Genomic DNA, 23,421 nt, shown 5'->3' with positions numbered 1-23,421 from the left:
CTGCTCTTCCAGGTCCTTTGCTGTCTCTGACGACTTCATGAGTATGTATATCAATCTTTGCAGTTGTACCACAGAGATTTCACAGTAATGTTAAAGCTAAATATAAATACATGTGTAGAAATGAAGTTACAGCAGTTGTGTGGTATGTTCAGCCCAGTTGAATTAGTTATTAAGCTGGAATCCCAACAATTTTGGATGTTACTGTGTGTTTTTTGAACATAATGAATGTCTAAACGAAGGAACCAAAACAAAAGTAAAAAAAGAAATGCTTGCAGCTATTTTTTTTTTAAATACAATGAATCGCCCATAAATCATGTGGACATAAACGTGAAATAATTAATTATTAAGCTGTAATCCCTACTGTCCAGGACAGCTGCCACACTTGAATCAATCTCATTACGAAACGGCACCTATTTACACTCAGCTGTGCGCCTCTGTTTTGCTAACACGCCGTTCTAAGTCACATACTCACACCACCTAGGTTGAGCCAGAGGGCCCCTTCTACTTGTAACTTGCGCCATGCAAACTGCTGTGTTTACTCTTTTTAGCAGTTTGACGGCCCTGTGGCCTCCTTTCTACTTCACAACTGCTGGTCAGCATAACTTACTGTCAACCGGCCTGCACCTGGCTGTAATTTGCGCACTCAGGAATGTTGCACTGAATCTACCTGGCTGAAACACATTGACTGGTTTTGTTTTCTGATTACTTTAAGTGCAGACATGATAATGTGGCAGTTGGCCACAAGCATAAGCAAACAATAATTTTGCTCGCTTGAGGGTTGAGGAGTGGTGCAGGTGGAATAAACCCCACCACCATCTCACAGTGCTGCCTGCATACACCCATGTTCTAGGTTTCTGCGAAAGCAGACAGAGACATGGGATAGCATTCATCTCACGCTAGGTGGGGAGAACCCTACGTCACAGTGACGTAACGCTACGTCATCTTGACGTAAATAAAACTAAACCGACTTCATGAGTACGTATATCAATCTTTGCAGTTGTAGCACAGAGGTTGCACAGTAACGTGAAAGCTAAATGTAAATACATGTGTAGAAACGGTGCAACCTATGTGGTACAACTGCGAAGATTGATACACGTACTCATGAAGTCGATTTAGGTTATTTACGTCACAATGACGTAGTGTTATGTCACTATAACGTAGGGTTCTCCTCATCTAAAGTGGGATGAATGCTACCAGACACATGGTCACAAAGATTGCTGATGCCTTCTGGCATTGTGAGGGGCATACTCAAAATAAAAAATAAAACAATGAGCATACACACAACACAAGGCGAAACTGAGTGCACAAAGCATTGGCAACAGCTACCATGCAATTGCTCTTGCTGTGATTGGCAGTATCATAAATAAGGTGAAGCCCAACATTTACAGGCATCTTTGGCAACCCATAGTTCAAAACACCCCTGGTCCTCCCCTGCCAATCAAAAACTGTCACATTTTCAAGTATGCTACCAGACAGACATATGTGTTTCTTTGTTTTAAAATGCAGAGCAACAGAAAACATTATATGGGCTTCAGTACTGAATTGTACAGCTATTGCTTTAGCCGCCATTTTGGCGTATCAGTGACAGTGAATTGCCAACATCAGCCATTTCCGAGTCTAGTAATTAACTTTGTTATTCTGATATTGATATATGTCTAGTGGCTGAGTCCTGTGTAGCCATATGAGGCATGTATGCTATAGATCATTTAACAGCCCACAGCTGACATCGTGCACAACAGCGAATATTCTTACTGACCACATAAAATGTAAATTTTTAACATCTATCCCACCCAAAGGGACGATATAATATGTTATCATCAGAAAGTGGACATTTTGCTCTTATATAGTGGCACAAAAGAGCAGGCTATCAAACTTCAAAAGGATCTCAACAGTGCAGACCCTCAAATGCACTTCACAACACAGCATCAAAATAACCAGTCTTTGCCATACTTAGATCTAATTATATCCATATGTGATAACCGCATCACATATGATATCTGTAGGAAAGAGTCAGCCACAAATGTCATTTACATAATTCATCTGTCACTATATTTATAAAATTGTAGTTTTGGGCACCATGTTGTTGTCACTACACAGAGTGCCTTTAAGCACACAAAACTATGAAAAAGAACTTCAGATCATTAAATTCATTGTGAACACTAATGGTTATCCCATGCAGGTTAGAGATTCTCTCATCTGGCAAATGCAATGTACGAAGAGCATGAAATTACCCTCATACCCACTGATCAGGATGCATGTGGAAGAAGTATTATAAAATCCTGTATCTGGGTACCATTCATGTAAATTTACACAAATGGCTAAAGAAGGCTGATGTTATCACTAGTTTGCATATGCAAAACCAAGTAGCCCTAAAATTGAGTCACTCACAACAAAAAACTGTACAAGCAATCAGGTATTTACGAAGTAAAGTGTGATGGTTGTGAATGTCAGTACGTCCGACAGACCATATATGCATTTTCCTCTAGATCTGAGAAGCGCCAGGATGTAGGTAATTCTGAATCAGCCTCTAACAAATCTTTTTGAGGCTTTCAACAATTTAATATCTGATCTCCACAAAAGTCTTAATACCCTTCATCTTCTACCTAAAGAACAAGTCCTGAATTTCTGGAAGAGAGAGAAATCCTCTACAATCTGTAACATATGCCAGACTGCACTTTTAATGAGCAAACTATGCTCAAACATAGGTTCATTCTCAACAATTCTGAGTTCTTGAAGCAGCACAATGCTGAGTCTACACTCTCAAATTTCTGCAATCTACATATAGTGGAGATGCTGAGTCGCAGATAGGCACGAAAAAAAGATCTTCACACTTAAAGCTTTCGGCCAATGGCCTTTGTCAACAATAGATGCACATACATTCTATCCTGATTTTCCATTGTTTGAAATTGTTGTACAGTCATACACAGCATAATATAACCTCATAGGTCCACTAGTTTGTACGTCAACTAATTGTGTCATGTTTATTGGTTATTATTGCTATACACATACCCATGCACTGTTCATAGGTTAAATCAATTTACATCTGAATTTTCATACTTGGTTGATATCTGACTATGGGCACCTTAGGTTACACTAGTTATTACCTGTATCTGCACACACACAGCCATGCTCTTTAACATACATGATATAGTTTTTGATGCTTGTGTTTTATAACTGTTTTTTATTTCACTTCATATACTTTAGCTTCCACCAGGGTTTTAGTCTGTGCTCGGTTGCTCACTCTAGACCTAACTTTTGATTTTGCAATTCCTGGCCTTCAAATAGATTTTTATGTCTCATTTTATTATCTTTATGATCACTACAGACTGCTGTGCTATGTACGGTATGGTATCACCACTCCATTGCCCATTTTTATTGCCCAGATAATGCATTTTTATTTCAGTATAAATCTGTTTCATGTAGTACCACCATAATTTTTGCTTTGTACCATGGTTCTGTCTCATTTCTATTTTCTGGCTTCTATATTAATGGAAGCAGATGGTTCAGTTAACAGTGACATGTTACTTTACTTCACCATCCACACAAGTTCATGTAACAGCCAGCTGTGACACCTTGCCCCAGCTGTTAAACAAAATTTAGTTTCCTCTGTGCTGGCGAGACAGGCGTTTTGCTGACAGCTCTGGCACATAAGTGTGCATGCTCATGACAAACCATTTGAGTAAGCATCCATTTGCCAAGGCTTTAACTGTTCTGCCTTATAACGTTATCACTGTACTACAGCAAGTCTTCCCTTTCTGGTTACAGTGTGTAACATCCAATGATGGAGCAACAGTCTCTAATAATAGTTATGCTAATATAATTTACAACTGGTGCACATTTCTCAATCTTATCAGTATGGTCCTCAGTTGTGTTTGTTCACCAAATCAGATTTTATGTTAAGGGGGAAAGTCAACGAGCTCTTGATTCTTGGAAGATGTGAAGAATTGTTTGTCTATTTTTAGATGGCATTTAACCAGACAGTAGATATCCTTCACACAAGTGTTTATAAGCTAGATGAGTGTGTATATTATATAATACATAGGGTTAGGTTAGTCATATTTATAAAAAATGAATACATTAAAAAATATAGATATAAGTTAGTTCCCTGTAGATCAGCATATGGAAGCAGCTTCTTGGGAGTTAAGACTGATGTGCAGATAAGAAGGTAGGTGGTGAAGATGAATGCAGTAGCAAGGGACTGTGTACACATGAAACTTCATCCAGTAACATCATTCTGGTACATCTGACTGTACTGTGCTCTTTGGTGTGTGCTTATTGCATTTTGTGTTGATCTTCATGTTATGTACATACAGCATTTAGCCATTTAAGTGTTCATTATAATTGACACACAGCAAATACAACAGTCATTATAGTAATAGAAAAATGTATTGAGAGGGTTAAATGCAGAAACCATGTGCTCATGTGGAACTCTGCCAATGACCAGGAAAGAGAATACTTTGAGCATGCAGCGTATTCTGTTGTTTTATTTCTCTCTCTCTCTCTCTCTCTCTCTCTCTCTCTCTCTCTCTCTCTCTCTCTCTGCACGGTACATGCCAGGCAGCCACATTCTAACATAAAATGCTACTCTGACATTGGGAAATGAAATGTTTTCAATTTTTTTCTTTTTAGGTTCTTATCTGGAAAATAAAAATACTCTATGAGCAATTTTGACACTATATAGAGTGGTCTGTCAAGGAAAAGGAGACTATTGATTTACACTAATTTTAAATACATTTTTGACTGGACAGTAAAAGTGGTTCATTACTGGGCACAATCAGTCATAAATTTCCATACTTGACCACCTCAAGACAGTAGGAAGTCAAAAGTAGACAAATGGATTGTAAAAATCAAGATTCAGAGTTGACTACAGGATATACATTGGTTAACCTAACAGTGAGGCTAAGTTACTTCAGACAAGGTTAAACATTTGTTGACTAGGGCAAAGTTTACAATGACCTTCATGAAATCACTACACTCAATATCAGCGTTAATAAAGTTTGATCCCTTTTTAAGAATAGTTTTCTCACTAGAAACACTAACTCCAATATCTGTAAATTATCAGGGAAACCTTAGATCACAACAAATATTAGAGATTCTTCATAAACAAGAAAATTTACTAAATAATTAGAATGAAGAATGGTCAGAAAGTATTTTCATATTCTCACTCAAATTTCAACATAAAAAAAACTGTATATGAATGATACAATAGAATGTTGATGATTGCAACTCACCACACAGAGGAGGCATCGAGTTGCAGACAGGTGCAATGAGAAAGACCACTAGACCTGTATCATTTCAGGAAAAAAAGTCCTCGTTCCAAAAGACAAGACATGAACAGTGTATCCTGGCACTATGGGCTCAACTGTGGACTGTGTCTGATGTGCACAGCAATCTGCTGGGGTGGGTGGTGGGTGTAAGGAGGCGGCATGTGCCAGTTAGGGGAAGGAATAACAGGGTAGGGGAAAGGGAAGGTGTTGGGTGGGCTGCCTGTGGAAGCATGCAGGAACATGGCAAACACAAGGTGGGCTGTTAGGTGCAGACTCAGGAGCCTCTGCTCGGTGGATGGGGGGAGGTGAACAGAGAAGAGGGGAAAAAAAAAAAAACAATAAGTGGGTTGGTGGGATAAAAGGGGTATGTAGTGATGGAGTGGTAGTGGGGAAGAGGATTGGCAGGGATGCACATCTCCCATGCCTTGTCTATCCAGCTGAAAGCTGCCACCCTCTCCGTACCAAGGAGTCCCTTCCATAAAGGCCAGACACTCTTGGCCATCACATGTGTAGAGACAAGCAGTCCCCCTCTAGATATAACAAAGATCTCAGAGGTCTTCACAGGCTGAAGTTACTCATCCAACCTCATACACACAAACAGATCTTCCATGCCTTCTCTCTGCTGTCACCTACCATCTCCCACATACCCACCATACGGCCATAAAGGAGCACTCCCCTCATGACTCAGGACCACACAGGACTAGAGCAACTGAATCACATTTTCTGCCAGGATTCTGACTACCTCTCATTGTGTCCTGAAATGTGGAATATCCTATGACTTATCCTTCCCACCACTCCCAGTATTCTGCTACCCACTGAACCAATGCAATATCCTGGTCCATCCCCACCTCACCCCTACTCCGAACCCCATGCCCCATGGCTCACATCTCAAAGTAGCCCTAGATGCATGATCTGTCCCACACATCCCCCCACCACCAGCTACTCTAGTCTCCTATCCCATCAAAGGCAGGGCCACTTGTGAAAGCAGTCATGTGGTCTATAAACAAAGCTGCAACCACTGTGCTGCTTTACTTGAATGCATGACAACCGCCATGTTGTCAGCCCGCTTGAATGGCCACTAACAAACTGTGGCCAAGGTTCAACTGGACCACCCAGTTGCAGAACACGCTGCCCAACACAACGCGCTTCATTTCAATGACTGCTTCACAGACTGAAACATTGGCAATCTTCCTAGTGATTCCAGCTTTTTTGAGCTGCGCAAATGGGAACTCTACTACATATCATTTATTCTTGTAACCCCTCCAGGTCTTGACCTTCAAATTTACCTGTCCTCCACCTACCTATCCCCTTTCCCTCCAGCACTAAACTCACCTTCTATCCCACCAATGCAGCTACTGGTCTTTCCCCAACACAGTCAGTCAACTCTGCACCTAGCAACCCATCCTGCACGCACCACATTCCTGGATGTTCCCAAAGGCAGCCCATCATCTTCCCCACCTATACCCTGCTATTCCTCCCCTCCACTACTCCTCTCCCCTCCCAAAAGGATTGCTGTGCCTGTCAGACACAGATGCAATCCACAGTCAGGTCCCAGCACTCAGAGACAGTGGCCATATGCGTGTGAGTTTTCTATTTTGGAAGAAGACGTTCCTTGGCTGAAAGCTAAAATTTTTGCAGTCTTTTTCACTCTTCCTGTCTTTAACTCGACAGCACCTGTTTGTGGCAAGTAGCAATCTACTAAGTACACGAATGAACAAATACCAGGAACTAAAATAAAAAATTCTCTCAAATTTTCTTCTCGAATAAGAAGAAAAAATTGTTAAACCTATAAAAGTAAAATCAATTATATGGTTGACATTTCCGAAATGACCAAAAAGTTTGTACCTTTGATACCTACCCCCTCTGTCCAAATACAGACTGGATTAAAATATATATATATATATATATATATATATATATATATATATATGAAGGAAACATTCCACGTGGGAAAAATTATATATAAAAACAAAGATGAGGTGACTTACCGAACGAAAGCGCTGGCAGGTCGATAGACACACAAAATTCAAGCTTTCGCAACAAACTGTTGCCTCATCAGGAAAGAGGGAAGGAGAGGGGAAGACGAAAGGAAGTGGGTTTTAAGGGAGAGGGTAAGGAGTCATTCCTATCCCGGGAGCGGAAAGACTTACCTTAGGGGGGAAAAAAGGACAGGTATACACTTGCACACACGCACATATCCATCCACACATACAGACACAAGCAGACATATTTAAAGACCACAACACAGTCAGTCAGCTCTGCACCTAGCAACCCATCCTGCACGCACCACATTCCTGGATGTTCCCAAAGGCAGCCCATCATCTTCCCCACCCATACCCTGCTATCCCTCCCCTCCACTAGTCTTTAAATATGTCTGCTTGTGTCTGTATGTGTGGATGGATATGTGCGTGTGTGCAAGTGTATACCTGTCCTTTTTTCCCCCCTAAGGTAAGTCTTTCCGCTCCCGGGATTGGAATGACTCCTTACCCTCTCCCTTAAAACCCACTTCCTTTCGTCTTCCCCTCTCCTTCCCTCTTTCCTGATGAGGCAACAGTTTGTTGCGAAAGCTTGAATTTTGTGTGTATGTTTGTGTTTGTTTGTGTGTCTATCGACCTGCCAGCGCTTTTGTTCGGTAAGTCACCTCATCTTTGTTTTTTTATATATATATGTGGATCAGAATGGTCAATTTAAATAATAAAGCAAGGAATTTCAAAAAGAATCCTGAAGCGTTTACTTATGAAAATAAATACAAATTTTAATCAAGTGGGGAAGCAACAAACTTCTTACAAAATGGGCCAAAGTCTCGAGGGTGGCATGGAGGAGTGGAAGTGAACATGTTAGCAGGTCAGGTGCTGGCATGCAAGAGCTGGCATGCAAGAGAGAAAGAAGCAACCATGCTCCATCCCCAGCCAGCCCACATCCAGAGCACCATGTGATCCTCTCTCACACCCCTATTGGCCAGGGATTGTGAATGAAGTCCATTCAAGGCATTTCTCGATCTCATATATATATATATATATATATATATATGATCGAGAAATGCCTTGAATGGACTTCATTCACAATCCCTGGCCAATAGGGGTGTGAGAGAGGATCACATGGTGCTCTGGATGTGGGCTGGCTGGGGATGGAGCAAGGTTGCTTCTTTCTCTCTTGCATGCCAGCTCTTGCATGCCAGCACCTGACCTGCTAACATGTTCACTTCCACTCCTCCATGCCACCCTCGAGACTTTGGCCCATTTTGTAAGAAGTTTGTTGCTTCCCCACTTGATTAAAATTTGTATTTATTTTCATAAGTAAACGCTTCAGGGTTCTTTTTGAAATTCCTTGCTTTATTATTTAAATTGACCATTCTGATCCACATGCTCATACCAAACCTGCGTCTGCTGTCCTGTGCAAAATATAGAAAAGTTGAAATTGTGGTTTTTCATGCTTCAGGTGGCTCACCCCATTTCAGTACCACAGTACCACACACAGAAAACTCAAACAACGATATGAAATTGTCAGAAATGGCCTTCTTTGGGTCGCTGTTCAATCTAAGAATCACATTGTTCTGAAAGTTGGTGATGGTGTCAAACTGTTGATCTTTCATGAGAATTCCTGCACTTTGTCATTTTGTGGTAGATTCATACTGATAACATCAACTCTTATAGCCCCGCGATGATTTTTTTGGGGAAAGAATTGTCCATGTTTCCCTCTACAATCAAGTCATGACAGGCAAACAAACGTCACCATTTTTGTTTCAGGTGGAGGTATGAAAAAACTTTACACACATTTTGCTTCACAACATTTTGGTGAATGTCTTTTAACACCTGATTTACAGATTCTGTAGCAATTTATGATGCACCTATGTTGACACACTACTGCCTGCTCAAACCGACTGTTCAAACACACAGGTTTTGTTTGCAGTTGTTAGTTCAAGCTGCCACCATAGTTATGGTACTGATGTTGCTCATATGTAAAGAATAAAATCAGTCTCGGAATATTTTGGGCAGACTGTGTATTGTTCTCAGTCTCACATATAGCACATAATTACATTTCATTACTTTTGCAGACATATTGAAATTAGGTCTCTGCACAAAGGATGATTCCACATTTATCAATAACTATTTGCTAGTCTGCTTCCTCCTTACAACATTTTCCTGCATTGTAATTTAGGAAAATGCTGTATAGAGGAAGGAGACTGGTGAATAGTAACTGGCATGTGTGGAATCACTCTTTTTTACTTCATGATCATTACTGACAAGTGGAGTTATGACATTCTTAGGCAATCAAAGTTTGTGTATGAAACTACAGTGGCGTCAACCGCTGTCATTATGGAAACTGAGCAGCATGTGCAACATTACTGCCAACTGTTGTGGTGCCACTAGGGAGTGTCCTCTTAAGAGACAAACACCAGATTCCTGCATATAAGCTTGCCCAAGGCCATTATGAATCAACTGCAATGCCATTGGTGGTGGGACAAGGATCAGTGACCAGTTAGTTGGACACCAGAAATGGACAAAGCATTTAGTGTCCTAAAAAATGCCTCAGCATGGCAGTGTGGCTTGCTCACCCAATTCACTATGCACAGTTAGCTACTGTTGTGGATGCTAGCCATTTGGCAATGAGGGCAGCAATTCACCACTGTTTAGAAGGCCAATGGTAGCCACTGCAGTTTTTCTCCAAGAAGTTACAGGGATCACAACAAAAGTGGAGCAGGTATGACATGGAACTGTTGGCGATCTATGAAGCAATTAGCAGAAGCTAGATCAAAGAGTGTGTTTACAGACCAAAAACTATAACACCTGCCTTTAAAGACCCTAGCGATAAGTGTTCACCAATACAGTTCCCTTATATTGAGTCATAGGCCGGTTTACAACACACACACACACACACACACACACACACACACACACACACACACACACACACACCATGTAAGAGATGGAGAGAATGTAGTGGATGGCTATTTTTCATGCACTTGTGGGATTTCAGTGATTGTAGACTATTACAAGTTCCCGGTGAAATACACTGTGGGTTCAGAACTACAGCAACTATTAAGACCTGCCTACAGATCTGAAGTCCGAACAAATTCCAATTCCTAAGTCTCAGCTGAAGCTGTGGTGTGAAATTACTCAAGGCAAACTGAGACCATACATTTCAGAGAAGTTCTGAAAGACAGTATTATGCAGTGTCCGCATCTTTTCACACTCAGGAGACATGTGCCTTTGGGTACATTTCTGCACTCCTTGCCTGCAAAGCAAAGTGGGCCAACATGTGCACACTGATACTTGAAATTTTCAAGGTACATCTACATCTACATTGATACTCCGCAAGCCACCCAACGGTGTGTGGCGGAGGGCACTTTACGTGCCACTGTCATTACCTCCCTTTCCTGTTCCAGTCGCGTATGGTTCGTGGGAAGAACGACTGTTTGAAAGCCTCCGTGCGCGCTCTAATCTCTCTAATTTTACATTCGTGATCTCCTCGGGAGGTATAAGTAGGGGGAAGCAATATATTCGATACCTCATCCAGAAACGCACCCTCTCGAAACCTGGCGAGCAAGCTACACCGCGATGCAGAGCGCCTCTCTTGCAGAGTCTGCCACTTGAGTTTATTAAACATCTCCGTAACGCTATCACGATTACCAAATAACCCTGTGACGAAACGCGCCGCTCTCCTTTGGATCTCCTCTATCTCCTCCGTCAGACCGATCTGGTACGGATCCCACACTGATGAGCAATACTCAAGTATAGGTCGAACGAGTGTTTTGTAAGCCACCTCCTTTGTTGATGGACTACATTTTCTAAGCACTCTCCCAATGAATCTCAACCTGGTACCCGCCTTACAAACAATTAATTTTATATGATCATTCCACTTCAAATCGTTCCGCACGCATACTCCCAGATATTTTATAGAAGTAACTGCTACCGGTGTTTGTTCCGCTATCGTATAATCATACAATAAAGGATCCTTCTTTCTATGTATTCGCAATACATTACATTTGTCTATGTTAAGGGTCAGTTGCCACTCCCTGCACTAAGTGCCTATCCGCTGCAGATCTTCCTGCATTTCGCTACAATTTTCTAATGCTGCAACTTCTCTGTATACTACAGCATCATCCGCGAAAAGCCGCATGGAACTTCCGACACTATCTACTAGGTCATTTATATATATTGTGAAAAGCAATGGTCCCATAACACTCCCCTGTGGCACGCCAGAGGTTACTTTAATGTCTGTAGACGTCTCTCCATTGATAACAACATGCTGTGTTCTGTTTGCTAAAAACTCTTCAATCCAGCCACACAGCTGGTCTGATATTCCGTAGGCTCTTACTTTGTTTATCAGGCGACAGTGCGGAACTGTATCGAACGCCTTCCGGAAGTCAAGAAAAATAGCATCTACCTGGGAGCCTGTATCTAATATTTTCTGGGTCTCATGAACAAATAAAGCGAGTTGGGTCTCACACGAACGCTGTTTCCGGAATCCATGTTGATTCCTACATAGCAGATTCTGGGTTTCCAGAAATGAAATGATACGCGAGCAAAAAACATGTTCTAAAATTCTACAAGAGATCGACGTCAGAGATATAGGTCTATAGTTTTGCGCATCTGCTCGACGACCCTTCTTGAAGACTGGAACTATCTGTGCTCTTTTCCAATCATTTGGAACCCTCCGTTCCTCTAGAGACTTGCGGTACACGGCTGTTAGAAGGGGGGCAAGTTCTTTCGCGTACTCTGTGTAGAATCGAATTGGTATCCCGTCAGGTCCAGTGGACTTTCCTCTATTGAGTGATTCCAGTTGCTTTTCTATTCCTTGGACACTTATTTCGATGTCAGCCATTTTTTCGTTTGTGCGAGGATTTAGAGAAGGAACTGCAGTGCGGTCTTCCTCTGTGAAACAGCTTTGGAAAAAGGTGTTTAGTATTTCAGCTTTACGCGTGTCATCCTCTGTTTCAATGCCATCATCATCCCGTAGTGTCTGGATATGCTGTTTCGAGCCACTTACTGATTTAATGTAAGACCAGAACTCCCTAGGATTTTCTGTCAAGTCGGTACATAGAATTTTACTTTCGAATTCAATGAACGCTTCACGCATAGCCCTCCTTACGCTAACTTTGACATCGTTTAGCTTCTGTTTGTCTGAGAGGTTTTGGCTGCGTTTAAACTTGGAGTGGAGCTCTCTTTGCTTTCGCAGTAGTTTCCTTACTTTGTTGTTGTACCACGGTGGGTTTTTCCCGTCCCTCACAGTTTTACTCGGCACGTACCTGTCTAAAACGCATTTTACGATTGCCTTGAACTTTTTCCATAAACACTCAACATTGTCAGTGTCGGAACAGAAATTTTCGTTTTGATCTGTTAGGTAGTCTGAAATCTGCCTTCTATTACTCTTGCTAAACAGATAAACCTTCCTCCCTTTTTTTATATTCCTATTAACTTCCATATTCAGGGATGCTGCAACGGCCTTATGATCACTGATTCCCTGTTCTGTACATACAGAGTCGAAAAGTTCGGGTCTGTTTGTTATCAGTAGGTCCAAGATGTTATCTCCACGAGTCGGTTCTCTGTTTAGTTGCTCGAGGTAATTTTCGGATAGTGCACTCAGTATAATGTCACTTGATGCTCTGTCCCTACCACCCGTCCTAAACATCTGAGTGTCCCAGTCTATATCTGGTAAATTGAAATCTCCACCTAAGACTATAACATGCTGAGAAAATTTATGTGAAATGTATTCCAAATTTTCTCTCAGTTGTTCTGCCACTAATGCTGCTGAGTCGGGAGGTCGGTAAAAGGAGCGAATTATTAACCTAGTTCGGTTGTTTAGTGTAACCTCCAACCATAATAATTCACAGGAACTATCCACTTCTACTTCACTACAGGATAAACTACTACTAACAGCGACGAACACTCCACCACCGGTTGCATGCAATCTATCCTTTCTAAACACCGTCTGTACCTTTGTAAAAATTTCGGCAGAATTTATCTCTGGCTTAAGCCAGCTTTCTGTACCTATAACGATTTCAGCTTCGGTGTTTTCTATCAGCGCTTGAAGTTCCGGTACTTTACCAACGCAGCTTCGACAGTTGACAATTACAATACCGATTGCTGCTTGGTCCCCGCATGTCCTGACTTTGCCCCGCACCCGTTGAGGCTGTTGCCCTTTCTGTACTTGCCCAAGGCCATCTAACCTAAAAAACCGCCCAGCCCACGCCACACAACCCCTGCTACCCGTGTAGCCACTTGTTGCGTGTAGTGGACTCCTGACCTATCCAGCGGAACCCGAAACCCCACCACCCTATGGCGCAAGTCGAGGAATCTGCAGCCCACACGGTCGCAGAACCGTCTCAGCCTCTGATTCAGACCCTCCACTCGGCTCTGTACCAAAGGTCCGCAGTCAGTCCTGTCGACGATGCTGCAGATGGTGAGCTCTGCTTTCATCCCGCTAGCGAGACTGGCAGTCTTCACCAAATCAGATAGCCGCCGGAAGCCAGAGAGGATTTCCTCTGATCCATAGCGACACACATCATTGGTGCCGACATGAGCGACCACCTGCAGATGGGTGCACCCTGTACCCTTCATGGCATCCGGAAGGACCCTTTCCACATCTGGAATGACTCCCCCTGGTATGCACACGGAGTGCACATTGGTTTTCTTCCCCTCTCTTGCTGCCATTTCCCTAAGGGGCCCCATTACGCACCTGACGTTGGAGCTCCCAACTACCAGTAAGCCCACCCTCTGCAACTGCCCGGATCTTGCAGACTGAGGGGCAACCTCTGGAACAGGACAAGCAGCCATGTCAGGCTGCTAGATGCACAGATGTTCATATGGACCGGATCAGACCTCTTCTGCTATCAAAGGGTTACAGGTATTTATTTACCGCCATAGATAGGTGTATAAGGTGAGCAGAGGCAACCGCAACAGCTGATATATCAGTCAAAACTACAGCGAAGATGTTTCAGTATACGTGGGTCTCACATTTTGGGTGCCCCCTCTATGTTACAATTGATTAAGAATGCCAGTTTGAGTCCAAACTGTTCGCAGAGTTGGCCAAAATGTGTGGTTTCCAGTGCCACATGACTAGCTATCACCCTACCAGGTGGAATGATGGTACAGAACTCTGAAAGCAGCATTGATGTGCCATCAAGTAAGATGGACGGAAGTGTTACCATTGGTGTTGTTAGGCCAGTGAACTGCTCACAAATGTGACATTGGTGGGTCAGGGGCTGAGATGGTTTACTGCGAACCACTATGGATTCCAGTTGACTATTTAGTACTTATCTCACTGCCAAACACAGAGAACCTCACACGGTGGCTGCAGCCGCTGAAATGTCACTGCATGAATATATGTTGCTCACTGCCTTCCCACTATGGCAATCATAAGGTGTTTGTACATGAAGACTTCCACAATTGCTCACACATAATGTTACGAACAAACAAGCACGTCATGGACATGTGGAATAATGGCATTTTAGCAAAGGTATTGATAAAATGCATCAAGCCAGTGTGGGTTTTACTGCATCAATCTCAGATGCCACACCTGTGCATCAAGACATAGCGAATGCAGAATGAAGTGAACAGATACCTCCCACATCATCCGAGACAGCACCACAACTAACAGATAATCACCACTGCAAAAAATAGCGTAACCACTCCCGAGACACCAGACACACACAAGAGCCAACCATCAGATTAAATTCCGGTATCAACACATCCTACGGGCTCTGCACTTCAATAGGGGGCTCTGCGGCAGAGATACTTCTTGTGCACTTGTGCAGCATGATGTCAGGGTGAGTGATGTGTTTTTTTTTGTTGGATGTTGTTTTTTATCTTTGCTGACACGTTATGCAACTTCTTAGCATTTATTGATTCAAGCTGTTTTAATAGTTTTGGCATGATTCTACAAATAAAGAGTTTCGTTCACTCATTATTCACTACAAGTAATTTATCTATGTGATGTAGGTCCTTGCCTACAGGTTTATGGTACTTGTATTTTGGACTGTGGTTGTTATTGGGGAACTCTGACAGTGTGTGAACTGGACTGTTTACTCTAATGCAGCTTGCAATGCTCTGGAAGTATTATGTAACAGATTTCAAACTGTTTACTACATCAGAGTTAGTCTTCATTGGTTTCCCATGCAACTTGCCTATTACAAAACAAACAAATGTTCAACTAAGACATTTATTTAAAATGTCAGTGAATACATTCTAAAATTTCTAACTGTGAAAAAGTCATCAGTTGGGATCCTCTGCTACTTGTTCAACAGATCTGATTAAGTACATGCCTGGACTACTACTTATTTGAGCAAGTTACAGAAAGTATTTCAGATAATGTAAGGATGACAACGTATCACAGAAGAAATTAAAAGGTATGCCACAAATTTTTATCATTAGGCCTTTGTTATTCTTTATCTGTTGAAATTGTCTGCAATGTTGTTTAAATCAGAAGGCAGGATTAATTATTTCTGAAATGATATAGCCATTATTATAAAGGAAACCGTAAACAATGTATTCACTTGAGTTCTTAAATGATATGCATATTGGGGATGGCTTTAAAGTATCGTTAACCACAATTAATCCAGTATTTTACTCTAAGACTTGCACCAATAAGAAGTAGTAAAAGTGGCAAAACATTTTAAGTTTTGAGGTGTGTGTATATACAAACACAGTCTCCAAAGAACCATAACTGCAACCAATACATGATAGTGAAAATGCACAAGCGACATGCATTAAGTGTTTAGCAGAGATTACAGGCACTTTTTTCATGCATTATCTCAAAAATTTAATACGATTAATATTTTGTAATCAGGATTGATTAACAGAATGCTTCTCCTTACATCTTAGAACACAGAAACATGCAAAAACAGTCTGCAACACAAACCTGTACTTGCCTGAGCTTTCTTGTATTAAAAACAATATATCCAGTTTTGCATCCAAATGGTTTATATCTTTTATGGCTACTGACACCAGTAACAGACCAGACCACTCAAACTTGCATATTATCAGCCTGAAAAATTATACAGTACATTTAAAAAAACTGTAATATCATTCGTGGTTAAGACTTGTCTAAATTAAAGCCAATTTTTCAGAGCTCTACCTCTTATAAAAGGACTCTGGTACTTCAGGTGCTGGATCAGGTCTCCGAGTAGCTTCCCCAGTTTCAACTATAGCATCTACTGATGGGGCTGCATCTCCACTGGGGACATCTGTTTCATCATGACAACTGTAACAAATGAAATGAAAAAAAGAATGTAAAGAAATTGTTTTTCATTTATTGTGTCTGAATATGAAGAAACTGTAATGACATATGCACACAAGCAAAAATGGTAGTTTTACTATCAAGCCACATATTTCAGAAAAAATATGTTACAAGTTAATGTGCTTACCACACTATTATTAATCATAAATTTGGCAGGGCATTTATAGGATATCCTTTTCATAAAAAACTTGATTTAAATTATTACTTTTACAAATCCTGTCATAGTTGGTAAAAAAAAAAAAAAAAAAAAAAAAAGGTTGAGTTTTTGGCAAGTTTAAGAAGTACACTCAAATCAAATGCTATCAGCGACGATAATTTGTTGATTCTGGCAAGCCAAAAGTTTAGTTTTAAGATGTGTGCAAAAGACAGAAATTGCAAGCAATTTGTAAAAATATAAATTACAAATTGAAATCTGCATTGCTCCTTCTTCCAAAAGAAGGGGGAAAAAACAACAACCAGTACAAAGTGTGGAGGAAATATGTTCTTTAAAGATTTAGACTGGACAAACATCCCAAAGCCATTTAACACAGCAACACAAGAGAAGAAGGATGTTCTAATCTTTTATACTAGAGAGAATCACCATTACCACAGGTACAGTATTAATGTGCATGCTCCTCTCCCTACTTATTTAACTTACATTACAGTTGAATGTTCCTAAGACATTTCATAATTGCCAAAATGTATGTGTAGGCCTTCTTAAGATACTTTAAAAGTTTCAAAAAAAAAAAAAAAAAAAAAAAAAAAAAAAAAAAAACCAAAATTATTTGAAAAGTAAGCAGCCTTCAATGTTGTTTCGTATATTCTACTTGCAATACCTACTTCTCTGCAATACAAATTAGAGTATCTTTTTCATGAACATTGTGTATTCAATTTCATGGTATCAGGTGGTGGAATGATTCAAGGTATACATTAACAAAAGACAGTCAAATCAAAAACTTAATCTGCATACTGTATTAATAATAAACTATCATTATATGGCTTAATGCTTCATTTTATTTTGAATTATAGTACTCTTGTTAGACGAGTGCTTGTTGTTTATTCACCACACTACTAAACTTCACTCGGAGCCCTAAACATGGCGATAAAGCCTAAATTAAAATTATTTTTGTGCCTTGTATTGTTATTGTGCTAGACACAGGTCAGCTGAAACAGATTTTCATAGTTAGCAATAAAAAATATTATACAGTAAATGTATTGGGAAGTGAATGCAAAAACTTCTAAATCCTTAAAAGATGTCGTTATTTCCTTTACACAATATTCTTACTGATTTTATCTGCTGGAATAAAGAATTTAATTAAGGTGGACCAACTCAGAAGATAACTTCATATTTAAAATTTGCAAAATGAGCCAACACTCTTATCTTGAGGTCAACACAATCAGAGCTGCTTCTAAGGGCAAAACTTGCTGAAATTAACTTCTTGGTTAGTTACCTATGTACTGACTTCATTTTAATTAATTACCCAACTGGATCCCATAGAATTTCACACACTGTGTCACTGTATGTGTGAAGATAGAATGTACTTCTCAATGAATATGAAAAACTAACTAAAATTCCCAGTTTCCAATCCACTCCGATGTGTCTGCACTTATAATGAGCTGATTAAAATTTATGCAGCCATCCACTATACTGACAAAATTATCGCAAGCAATGGATTTCCACACGAATAGGAAGTGGTCAGAAACTTGGATCAGCATTTCCCACCAAGAATACCAGACTCTCATAAGGCCTGATACGAGAACAGACTGCATGGAATTGCCAAAACTTTTTTTGGAGGACAATTAACAGGAATCATACAGGCAATGGCATATCTGCAGAAAAAATTCACCAATGGAGAAATGCTTGATCTTTTTAATGTAACAATGGCACTGAACATCATAAAATAAAACACACTGTAACAAGCTTTAGCAGAGGTGCTTACCCTGGGAATCAAGATTTCTTTGAAGTGACACAGAGAGCCCTTGAAAGGGTTGAAAATTTAGATATTAATTCGTAAATTTATGACAAAATGGTGGATATGTTGAGTAGTAAGCTTCTGGCCAAAAAGTCTTCTTCCGAATTAGACCCCCCACCCACACACACACACAAAATCCCTTTCCCTGGCTGTCGAGGCCAGAATGCATGCAGCTGTGCATGATGGGAGAAGCAATTTGGGAGGTGGGTATCAGGAGGAGGCTGGAACGTGGGTGGCGAGGGATAGCAGGGTAGGAGTGGGGGCCAGGAAGTGCTGCCTATGGGAGTATATAGGGATGAACAAGGTGGAGAGAGGGTAGGGTAGCTAGGTGCATTTGGGAGGTTAGATAATGGACAGGGAGGAAGGAGGGGGAAGGGGGGGGAAGTAAAATTCCGGGGTTGAACTCGTGGAATAGATGGCTGTGTAGTGCTGGAGTGGGAACAGGGAAGGGGATAAGCTGGTGACAGACAATGACAGGAGGTTACAGGAACATAGGATATATATATATTGCAGGTAGAGTTCCCACCTGTGCAGTTCAAAAAAGTGTTGTTGGTAGGCAGAAAACCACTGTGGAAAGGGTGAGAAGGATAGTGTGTAGGACATTCCCCATTTCAGGGCACAACAAGAAGCAGTTGAAACGGAGAATGTGATTCGGTTGCTCCAGTCCTGAGTGGCACTGAATCACGAGGGAAACGCTCATCTCTGGCTGCATGGTTGGACTTTGTGAGGTGTGTGATCCATCCTAGATTTTCCATTATTTAATTTGTTGTATTTATTTTGTAAAATTATGCAATTCATGTAAATTATTTGTATTTCAGTTTGTATTGTCGTATGCTAAACAAAGTAATAATGTCTACTACTGACGCTAGCAGGCAGTGTATGCTCATTTGAAATCACATAATATGAGTCTTTGTGAGATTAAGGCTTAAACTGTTAGTTGTAGGCCTGTTCAGCTATCATCACTGCTGTGGAATTGATGAGAATACTTGCGCCACCAGTAAACATTAGCTTTTTGAACTGCTCTTTTTAAGTCTTTGGAAGATCACTTACGTACATTAAGAACAAGGGTGGAATCAGCACCAGTCCTTGTGGGCACTCACACATTATATTCACATATTCTGAGGTTAGTTTCATGTCCACGATACAGCCTACTAATGAGACACACTACTTTCTGTTATGAAATGTCTATCCATGTAAGAGGGACACCATTACTGCCACAACACTTTAGTTTGCCAAGTTAAATATCATGGCCCACACAATCAAAGGCTCTGGCAAGGCCACATAATATGCCAATAATATTATTTTTATTGTTTAGCTCTGCCAAGACTTCATTTGTAAGGCAAGTCATTGTTTTCTCTGTGGAGTATCCTTAATGAAAAGTGAAGCTGGAGAGCCAATCAAAAAGTCCACCTCAATGAAAAGAGTTAGAATTCTGCCACATCCTCAAATGTGTCTGAAAGGACTGCAAGGAGTGATATTTGTCTGTAATCAGAGGTACTTTGATTCTGCCCAGCTGGGTATATGGATGTTAACACAGCATATCTGCGTCTGTACAGGGGTCACTGATTTGTCACAAAGATACCTGTAGGGTAATCCTATTAAGTCACTACAAGATTTTAATATTCTGCTACAAACATCATTTATAGTCAGTAAATTACTACTTATCAGTGACCCGAAGGATTTTGTTATCTTACGGATTATATTGTCTTAACTAATGTTCATTAGGTGTTCATACAAGTAAAACAAATGGAATTGTATTTGGTTATTTACTAGGGGGTGCAATGTTTGATTACAGGGTGAGGAAGTAATCATTAAATCTCGGGTCCAGTGATTTGAAAGTGTCAGCATTTCTGACAGAGCTATTTTCTGCAGGCTCAATTTAATTTGGATTACTATCAACAAGTGGGAGAATTTTTCATTACTAGTGAGAGTAGAGTTTCAGCTTTTGACAACTGAATTAGATAGCACTCTCTCCCCCTAGCACAAGATACGAGGGCTATCCACAAAGTACATTACGTTTTGGAATTAAAAATAAATAAAGTATTGGAAATTTTTTTATTATATGCAGGTGAAAGCCACACTTAAATACTACTTTTCTACATAGTTGCCATTTAAATTAAGGCACTTATCGTAGCGATGGATGAGCTTGGAAATTCTTTCGTCATAAAATTCGGTCGCCTGTGCCTTCAACCACGTAATGACTGTCTTTTGGGACAGAAAAGGTGTGATTTTTGTGGATGTCCTGGAAAGAGGCACTACAATAAACTCTCAAAGGTATTGCCAAACTCTGCACAACCTCAGAAGAGCAATACAAAACAAGTGCAGGGGAAAGTTGGGCTCAAAGATCTTGCTGATTCACAGTGCCCGGGCCCAAACGGCAAATGCCACTCGCGAAGTTCTCGAATCTTTTGAGTGGGAGTTGTTTCCTCATCTGCCGTACAGTCCCAACCTGGCTTCCACTTATTCCCAGCAATGAAGAAGTGGTTGGCTATGCAGCGTTTTGATGACGATGCACAGCTTCAAGAAGAGGTAACCACGCGGTTGAAGGTGCAGGCGGCCGAATTTTACGACGAAGGAATTTCCAAGCTCGTCTATCGCTACGATAAGTGCCTTAATTTAAATGGCAACTATGTAGAAAAGTAGTATTTAAGTGTGGCTTTCATCTGTATATAATAAAAAAATTTCCAATACTTTATTTATTTTTAATTCCAAAACATAATGTACTTTGTGGATAGCCCTCGTACTTTAATCCTAGCAGATATGCATACCTCATGCTTGATTCTTTTCTGGTTTATCCTTGGCTATTTTGGGAGAAAACAAGATGCAGAGTGCTGTAAGAATATTTTCAAGAAAAAATTAAATTTTTCATGTACCTTCACAAAAATACTAACAATGGGATTTTTTCACTGAAGGAAGTGATATCTCGTACTTGTAATTTCAGTTGATTAAAAACATTTTGCAAAATGTTAAAACCAATAAAAACAGGCTTCTATAGAGATATCTAAAAAAGTTATTGTTGTTCACTCTCCAGCATCCTAATCATCTAGTACAACCAATGAATCATCTCTGTTATGTTGGAAGAAGAGCAGTATATTACGAAAATGTCCTTGAATGAAGAGCACAAAAACAGTTATTGTAGGGTTTATTCTACTGAATTTATTAGGAAAGAAAATAACATTTAATACTGAGCCTTTTAACACACCATTCCCTTGGACAAAACTATCTAACAGGAGGTTATCACTATGATATCTACATAAATGTGTGAAAAGGAATGCACCTATTAAATCAGCGAGTCTGCTGTGGAAGCCACATATATGTAATGCCTTTGACCAAACACCTGCCAATCAAGGAAAGTTCCTAAAATGTTTCTCACAAAGTTAAATAAAACATTAACATTTACTGCTGGATAATGCTTAGGTATCCTTTTGTACAAATGTTAGATCAGTGATGTTTCTGGTGAATGAGTAGGGAAAGGTATAAGCATTACCTACACTGCCATCAAGAGGGCTTCGGCATTCTTAGGTATGTGCAGTACTGTTTCATAGCCCTTGAATATGCTTATAGGAGTGTGCTAGTAGATGGATATAATCTTGCATCCTAGAACAGTGGCAACACATGATGAAATTTCCACTCTGCAGCAGAGTGTGCACTGATATGACACTTCCTGGCAGATTAAAACAGTGTGCTGGATTGGGACTTGAACTTGGGACCTTTGGCTCTTGCAGGTGAATGCTCTACTGATGGAGCTACCACAAACATTACCCATGACCCATCCTCCCAGCTTTACACATGTTCTGAGCACCCACAATTAGTAGCAGTCGACATTGTCAATTATGATCAATACTGCACCATCACATCGCAACAGCCATGCATCCATTTGATTCATGGTAACCACTGGCTGTCAAACATACAAAGTATTATTCTTGTTTCAAGAAACACAGTTCCCTTCTCATCAGCCTATTTGTCACAGTTACTTTGAGCTGTGCATGTATAGAAAAAGGTCTTGAGAACTGGGCCATCAAATGTCTCCAGTAGTGACACCATCTCCGACAAAAATAGTTGGCCAGATAATGTTCCTGAAGTGCATCCATTATAGGACTGTATCATTTGGATAATGGGACTTATTAGGTTTGAACACAATATTTTATCTCTAAAAATATTACTTGTGAGTGGCAATGGCGCCTTCAATACTGCACAATTAAGGTTCTGAACCTCAATCAGTAAAAACAGAACCCTTACAGTATCACTCTGTTGTCCGTATGTTTGTCTGTCTGTCTCTCTGACTGTTAAAAATCCTTTTTCTCAGGAATGGGTAGATGTATCATGTTATGCCATGTACTAAGATCTATTGTCCCTTGGCAGTGTAAGAAATTGAAGCTTCTAAGTCAATGTAATCAAAATATATGGCCATTTATGTCACTTATTTTGATACTCGCAAACTCACTCAGCATCAAAACCTATAGGGCACTTCCCATTGGCATAGAATCAGGAAATTTGGCAATAAACAGGGTTTCACAGTACAAGTAAAGGAAAAAATCTGAAACTGTTAATTTGTAACTATATCACCTGACAAAATATTTCTTTTATAATTTTTTATCCAACATCAAATTGATGGTAAAACAAACAGTAGTTCCATTCAGACTGATTGGATAGCAATGGTAAAAGTCAAACACCAGGCAATGAATGACTTTATTACTCATAGATGTGTTTCGGAATTTATCCATCATCAAATATCCAGAAGCAATTGTTGCAAGTAGATACAGTGTTTCAGGTTATCATCAAATATCCCGAAGCAATTGCTGCAAGTAGATACAGTGTTTCAGGTTATATGTGAAACAAATATTTGCAGACTATTTTTGGATAAATTTTGAAATGCGTCATATAAGCAATGAAGGCCTTTGTCGGCAGTACACACACACACACACACACACACACACACACACACACACACACACGAACGCGCA

The 23,421-nt window shown here is 40.4% G+C and overlaps 1 protein-coding gene across 2 annotated transcripts in view; it reads right to left on the bottom strand.

Annotated features, from left to right (window-relative positions):
- The window catches only part of LOC126458608 (cytosolic endo-beta-N-acetylglucosaminidase), a 126,263-nt gene that overhangs the window by 15,980 nt on the left and 86,862 nt on the right, over window positions 1-23,421 (bottom strand). Inside the window, exons 8-9 of one of the 2 annotated variants that reach the window (XM_050095766.1) lie at window positions 16,344-16,469; window positions 16,128-16,253 (exon numbers count right to left, since the gene is read on the bottom strand). In XM_050095766.1, coding sequence (XP_049951723.1) covers window positions 16,128-16,253; window positions 16,344-16,469 — 252 coding nt within the window. The remainder of the gene's footprint in view (window positions 1-16,127; window positions 16,254-16,343; window positions 16,470-23,421) is intronic. The other variant, XM_050095768.1, reaches the window with a different exon arrangement.

Source organism: Schistocerca serialis, chromosome 2, assembly GCF_023864345.2.
Source record: "Schistocerca serialis cubense isolate TAMUIC-IGC-003099 chromosome 2, iqSchSeri2.2, whole genome shotgun sequence".
In the NCBI taxonomy this organism is placed as follows: Eukaryota; Metazoa; Arthropoda; class Insecta; order Orthoptera; family Acrididae; genus Schistocerca; species Schistocerca serialis.
The sequence above is the reverse complement of the archived record's forward strand: the minus strand, read 5'-3'. Positions and strand labels throughout refer to the sequence as shown.